Raw genomic sequence first — 7,670 nt, forward strand, 5'->3', positions numbered from 1 at the left:
AGTCTTTGTTTTCTTTCAAAACGTTCTGTCAGTAGCCCTGTAATCACCATTTCTATTCAGTTCTGCTTCATCCCAGATCAGCAAGCTTTAAAATACACAGGGTTTTGTTGACAGAACATTAAAATGCAGCCCACTGCACTTTCAGATGGATTTAAAGGCACACTTGATGCTGAAATTAAAGGGAGCTGGAAAGACCTAAGCCCCTTATATTTTCGTTATTTTCTCTGTTGACAAGCATACTCTTTTTCTTTTTTTTATTGTATTTGTAATGCTCTTTCCAAACCAGTTACACAACACATGGTTCTGGCCTTAAGCAGCTTTCCTAGCTAGCAAACGTCAGTTGACTGTGTTTGTGCATCGGCCTCTGCTGCAGAGCCTGGTTAGTTGGTGTTGCCTGCTGAGACAGTCTAAGCAAACTTTACCAGCACACCCCAGAGAGGCAGAAAGTGCCCCACACACTCGTTGGTCCACCACAGAGTGGCTGCACTGAGCTTTCAGCCTCCCACGGGATGGATAGTTCAGGCTGGAAAGGACCAGCTGGACCAACCTTCAGCTCAGCGCAGGGCCAACGTCCAAGTCTGGCCGGGTGCTCAATGCTTTTCCCAGTCAGGCTTCATCCTCCAAGGATGGAGATCCTACTGTGTCCCTGGGCACCTGCTTTGGTGCTGAACCACTCTCCATTTGAACAGTTTTTTTCTTTGTCAGAATTTTTTAATCAAAATTTTCCTTGCTGCTCCTTGTGATCGTTGCCTCTGATTTTCTGCTGTGCACCTCTGTCAGGAGTCTGGCTCCATCTTCCCTGTAACTGCCATTAGCTACCTGAAGACAGAGTCAGACCTCCCCACCCCCTTAGCCCCCTCCTCTCCGGGTTGAACAAACCTTCAGTGTCTCTTTGTACATTAAGCTGCTGAGAGAAAAACTCGAATTGTTGACAGAGACACGAGTCTTGCCGGTTCTACTGAAACAGATGCATGCCAAGCTACTTGCAAGGAAAGGATTGTGTGCCAGGCTATGTCTTGGCAAGTCAACACACATTTATTTGCCATGGTTGCTACTCAACTGTATGAGCACATTTGGTGTTGGCAAAAAGCTTTTCCTGAGCCATGTTAAAAAGTGTAGCACAGACAGAGCCTAAGAAATGGTAGTATCATTTTGTTGGGGAAAAAAATTCTTCCAATACTTAGACAAGTCCCCTGATTTTGGTACGCTTGTCCGACGCTGGCCCTCAGGAAATCTGGCACCATATACCATTTTATCACAACTGCCTCGGGCTTACAGGAAGGCTTTAGTCTAGTTCTCATGGATGTTCCTGTCTTTACTAAACAAAACTATGCCTAGGCTAGGATTACTTTCAGTTGTCAGCCTGAAAAGCCATTTTCTATGCAAAACAGCAAACTGCCACTTTTTTTCAGCATTGTGTGACACGGCCGCTCTTTAAATGTAAAACTGCACAGTCAGTGAGTTACTGAGTGGCAGGAGAGACTGGACTTGCCTCCCTCAGTAAGTAGATTTCATGCCCACACAGACCTAGAGAGCAGAGATTCCCCCCAAATCTCTCCCCTCCTACAGTGGGAGGAATCTGTACCTCATTGTGTTTCAGCACTAAGAGATCATTGGTATCTTATCTCACTTAGAGGAAAGAATCAATATAACATGATAATTTGTGGGTTTGCATTCATGAAGGGTGGCTTTTTTTCTGTGTGCCATAAGCAGTTGTAAATTCTTCCATGGAGACTCTGGAAAATTTACTTGGGAGTTTGCACTGACTGGTTTAAAACAGAAGCCCAGCAATACTGTGCATTATACAACCCTCTCCCACATGCCTTGCAAGGCCCTGAAAATTGTTGGAGCTCCACCGACCTCCACCAGCCTCCAGAAACAGACTTATTTAAGCATGAATGCTGCCCCAGACTGGATGCCGGGGATGGAGAAGAAGAGGCCCATGTAACCACGCTGTCACCTCTGCTTCATATGGCCAGGACAAGGCTAAGGTGGGAGAGAGGGGTGGGGGACTCAATGGAGTCTCTTTCATTCATGGCAAATCCACATCTGTGTTGGTGGTGGTGCAACGCAGTGTTCATGTTTTCAAACTACTGCCCTTCCGGTTGAGGAGTCATATATTAACCAAGTTAGCAGTTCTGCCAGGAAATAACAAGGATACCATGCATTTCAGCAGTGCTTTTCATCAGATCATTCCTACTTTACAAACAGAATTAAGGAAGCCTCACAACATCCCTGTGAGGTAGGTGGAAATTCTTACACCCATTTTACAGGGGGAGAAAACAGGCACCAAGAGGTAAAGTGATTATCACAGCAAGTCAGAAGCAGAGCTGGAAATAAGTCTAAGATTATTATCCTAGGTCCACTGCTCTAGACACTAGAGAACGCCAACTCCCACATGCTATTGTAAGCTAAGATACTACCTTTCTCTTCTACTTTCACCTCCTTTGGTGATTTTGACACCTGCATCTTATGCTCCTTGCAGAGAGCCAGTTAGTAATTTATTTGCACAGGGAGCCAAGGGGTACACACACCTTTAAATGATCCAGGCATGGCTCTCATTGTCCAGTGATTTCCCCCTTCCCACAAAGATAATTATTCCTGTTCTTTACATGTAGATCTATGTTTGGCTTAATTATTTTTCAAGTAGAATCATACACTGAATTCACAGCTCTGAGGCTGTTATGCAACTTCACTAGGAATTTCTTGAATAAATTATTAAATTTGTCTCATTGAGAGGGAATAAAACACGTTTATATGCTATCACATCCAGAAATAGCAATAATCCTTTGCTCATCTGTAGGGCCTTCCATCCAAGGACCTCCCACTCTATTACTAACACAATATATTGAGCCTCACATCGTCTTTGTGAGGTAGAAAATTATTCCCAATCATGCAAGAAGGAAGAATGACTTGCTGACAGTCCTGCAGAGATGAGGCAGAATGCCAGACCAGACGGATGGTTCCCTGTCCAGTTTGCCGGGAAGCGCTGTCTTGATGCCGTGGCTCGTATTTCGTGGCTACAGCTTTGCTAGCAGCCTGGCAGGGTACTTGAAAACTGGCTTGAAAAGAAATCAACAAGCAGTTGACTGGATGCAGGAGGAAAACTCTGTCTTGTTTCATTGTGCTGTCGTGACCTGGAGGAAGAAATGAGCTTTCCTGCAGCAGCTGTGAAAGAACTAGTGTCCATTGAGTGCGCTGCATATACTGCATTTTACTGAGGCACTCCAGTGAAAAAGAATGACATACACAACACCTGATAATTAAAGACTGGACCGCCTGACAACCGTATTGTGAACCATAAACCTCCGATGAATAAGCGCTCATCTTTCAGTAGTCCAGTAACCTAAGGAAGGTATGCGTGTCAGAGGTGAGGAACAGGAATGGTTATTAAAATACTTTGTATGTAAAAGGCCTTGTCAAGTAATTAGAAGTCAACAAGGGTGGGGGTGATTCGTCTAGTCCAATACACTGGTATCTGGAAGGGTCAGATGCTCTGAAGAAGGTAGAAGATACCTCATACTGAACCGTTACAGGGTTTTGTTTTTTACCTACAGGGAAGCGTGTTTCCACCCCCCTTCAACAAGCGGACTGGTTGATGCTTAGAACCATTAAAACTCATATCTTTTTCTGAGAAAATGAAAAGTAATAGATCCCATCTAGTATAAGTATGGTGATTTTGCTGTTCGTCTAAATCTTTGCCCTTTCTTGAATTCTGGTGCCTTGAATGGGGCACAGTGGACTCTTTTCCTGCTGAAAAACATTCTGTTCCCTCAGTTGCCTTTAATTTGTGTTAACTGTTCTCCTGTTTCTATACTAAGAGAGTGTATAAATGGTAGCCTCCAGATTCTCTCTCTGCATGTTCCTTCTCATGTGTTGCTTTGTCATATTCCTTCCCAAAACTGAAGAGGTACCTCCTAGTCTTTCTTCACAAGGAAGGACAACCTAACAGGCTTTGTCCAGGGAGCAAAGAGTTTGACGTTAGGCTGCAAACCTTGGGAAAATACACAGGCCTAAGAGGAGCAAAAGGATTAACAGAATTTAAAAAAAATAATAATAAAAGTGGCACCGCTATGGTGCTGAAGAATCCCAATGCACCCTACAAACTTTCTACATATGTACAGCTTCCTTCACTCAGCGGTGAAGCGTAGCCACCTTCACGCTCGTATAGGGCAGCTGCGTAACAAGGCAGGGGAACTCCACTCAACAGGTTAGATCAGCGAGTGACCGAACAAACTGTACTGGTGGCTGCCTGGGCTGGGATGTGGGGCAGCAGGACTGCAGGTGTGAGCCCAGGCCTACCCAGAGCTCTCTCAGACGCCCATTTGGCTTCAACGGGCTTGGAGTCAGCCCTGCTACAATGGGAGACCACAGGGGCTCTTTTCTAGCTAATGGCGGGATGAGTTGTATGCATTATGCCAAAGACCTTTTTTTTTCCTGACCTGGATTAAAGCCTGCCCTGGGAACAATGGGATGGGCTGCAGCCCAGCAGAAAGAATTTGCTGAGCTGGCAGGGTCTGAGGTTTGCAGAGCAGAGCAGATGAGAGTGCATACCTGCACTTTTCTGGCATGAGGCTCAGTTTTGGGGGGACATAGCTGTTAACCTGAAGCTTTTGAACACATTGCTGCACTGTCCCAGCCAAAAGGTGCTGCTGTAGTCCTAAAGTTAGAAATCCACAGACATTTAAACATTTGCAAGCACATGCTTTTCTGCCTTTTGGAACAAAAAAGGTTTTGCTGAGGCTCTGAGAGTTCTGTACAGACCTGTTGGCAGACAAGGTCTAAATCATCTTTTGAAAGGCCTTGTTTTACTTGAGACTTTGGCATTTAATAGAGAAGTAGACCACTGGATGGCTCCCGTCTGTCAAATTAAAAACAAAGCATGTCAAAAGTCTGCTATCATATCAGACTTTTCAAACTTGAACAGTTTTGTATTCAGAGGTTTAAATAGTCACATAGTTACCCAGACCCCTGGTTTAGGTTCACAGGTGCCTTCAGGACTCTGTACCTGAGATTTGCTGAGTGCCTGTAAGTCTGGGAGCTCCAGGAACTGAGCACATGTCAGGATCATGCCACAAAGGCTTATATTTGGTTTCATGCTCTGAGAGCTATAGCTGTTTCCTCATTTCACAGAAGCCTTCCCACGCTTGCTTTGCTAAATCGAGTTTCAGATCTTTTAAGTCACAAGACTACAAGTAAAAAATATCACTTGAATTTATTCTTTCCAGTGCTCTGAAATAGGCTTGGGGCTGGATGACCCTCTTGGTACAAATAATTAATCTGTGGGCATCTGCTAAATCCTAGTAGAGAGCTACTGTTAACCTTGCCCACTGTCAATGTCATTAGAAGAGCAGAAATATTTTTCACAAAATATTTTTACCTAACTCAGATTTGCATTCACAGAGAAACTGGGGACATTTTGGCCTTTTTTTCTGAATAGAAAGTGGAAATAGTGCTTACTATTTTAGTGTGTGGATGCTAAGCACAGAATTCACTTTGTGAATTAAATAACTGCAATTCCATGCCAAGAGTGAAGGGGAGATCTGCTTAGCATGCCATAGGTGGAAACAGTAAAAGAAACACTAGATAGAGTTGTTGATCAGTCTTCCCCCTCGCTGGCTGAAGAGACAGATCCTCCCCACATTCTTAGAGAAATGTGGAACACAAAGCTTCCAGTAAATATGTTCACAGTGGTGACATGCGGGTTTCACTGCGACGTTAGGTTTTAAAAGACATCGGTTATGTGTAAAGTGTAGATATTGCTGTAAGGAGTGAGCTAGCATGTGGAAACAGGGAAAATGTTCCTTTTCAAATGGACATACAGGGCAAATAAGGCACAGTTACCATGATAGTACCTTTCCAGTTGAGAATCTCAAGAGGAAATAATATTCAAATGGCCATTTTAGCACTTTGCTCAAAAATATCTTTTGATTCTTTCTCTATCTCTCCTTTTCTCTTCAACCGTTACCTTTTCATGTGCTCCCTGTACCCTTCACCTTCATACAGTCAAATCATCTGACCTAGCCCGGCTGCTGGCTTTACTTAGCCTGCTGAGGGGTCTCATATCAGTGGCGAGTTCAGCAGGTGCTGAAGGCCCTTCCACTTCATCGCTCACTACCTCCTCCTCTGCTTTCTTCACCCCTGGCTCTTCCGGAAGTCCCGGCTTCTCTTTTTCTTGCTCCTCCTCCGCTCTTACCTTCTCCTCTTCTGGTTCCTTCGCTTGTGCATACGATGGTAGCCTCTCATCGAATGCCCTGGAGAGATCTTCCAATGGTCCCATCCCAATCTTCTCCTCGAACTCATTGAAAGCTGATGGAAGGGGACTGGGCTCAACCCCCACTTCTGCGAGAGGGAAATAGTGGGGCACCGGCTTCTCTTCTTCCAGCAGTTTGTAGCCTTTGGTCTTCGGGATGGAAGGGACTGTGATGGCAGGGAGGGGCTTCTCTGGGACCTCCAGCTGTTCCTCCACTGGTCTTCTCAGAGCCCTCCGGATCCTTTTCAGGATCAAGTGACTGATCTCCACCAGGTTGAGGAAGAGGGACACGGAAGCCACCACCAGCATGAACATAATAAAGATGGTCTTCTCTGTGGGCCTGGAGACAAAACAGTCCACAAGATTGGGACAGGGCCACCGCCCACAGCGGTAAAGGGGGAGAATTCGGAAGCCATACAGGAAGTACTGACCTACGATGAATCCCACCTCAAAGAGAGTTTTGAAAATGATGTGGAAGATGTAGGTTCTCAGGAGGGTACCCTCCAGGCGAAACTTCTTCGTCGCATCAGGGTTGTTGCCTTTGTTTTGATTTGGAGCCAGGGGCAGCTTCTCTTCATCCACCTCAGCTTGCTGACGCCTCTCAGCTTCCTCCCTCTCTCTCCTCTTCTCCTCCATGCGGACATGGTGCACTGCATGCCCAAAGTACATTAGCGAAGGTGTGGATACAAAAATGATCTGCAGAACCCAGAGTCGGATGTGGGAGATGGGGAAGGCCTCATCATAGCAGACGTTCTCGCAACCAGGTTGCTGGGTGTTGCACACAAAGTCTGACTGTTCGTCTCCCCACACTAGCTCAGCAGCTGTTCCCAGGATCAGGATACGGAAAATGAAGAGCACTGTGAGCCAGACTCTCCCGATGACAGTGGATTGCTCGTTCACCTGCTCTAAAATGTTCCCCAAGAAACTCCAGTCACCCATTTCTTACTGTCTAAGGAAAGAAAAAAAGAAAGAGAATGACCACAAATTATGCTAAATTTAAAAGATTTCAGGTTTTCCCACTGATGTCTTTTGTTGCTTTCAACCAGTATTTCCCTAATATGCTTTCTTTGAGAACAGAAAGAAGATTCCTTGCTTGCTTATTTGCCTGGTCACAATGATTTATTAGCAGGAGAAGGGCTGGGAAGCAAGAGCAAACTGCTTGCTAAATTCTTTCTTCCCTGGTTCTAAATGGGCAATTACTTTTCAGGTGGGGAACATATTTAACTCCTTTTCCAGGTAAGAGTCTTCTGTGGTGCCTTGTAGGCCCAGTTGCGTGAGCCTACTTAGATTTTGTACACGTACCAACACTTGCCAGCAGTACAGTAGAACAGATTTATCAGCATGCAGCTGCAGTGGTTAGAAATGAGAATGAAGCTTTCAAGCACCCAAGCTCTTCTGCACCAGAGCCACACACGGG

At 45.2% G+C, this 7,670-nt stretch overlaps 1 protein-coding gene across 1 annotated transcript; it reads right to left on the bottom strand.

Moving 5' to 3' along the window:
• Positions 1-5,998: 5,998 nt before the first annotated feature.
• Positions 5,999-7,192, bottom strand: GJA8 (gap junction protein alpha 8). The gene has a single exon (XM_009954530.2). It carries the CDS (start codon positions 7,190-7,192, stop codon positions 5,999-6,001), a length of 1,194 nt encoding a protein of 397 aa, XP_009952832.2.
• Between the last annotated feature and the right edge of the window lie 478 nt (positions 7,193-7,670).

This window comes from Leptosomus discolor, chromosome 1, assembly GCF_034619465.1.
Source record: "Leptosomus discolor isolate bLepDis1 chromosome 1, bLepDis1.hap2, whole genome shotgun sequence".
NCBI classification, from domain to species: Eukaryota; Metazoa; Chordata; class Aves; order Leptosomiformes; family Leptosomidae; genus Leptosomus; species Leptosomus discolor.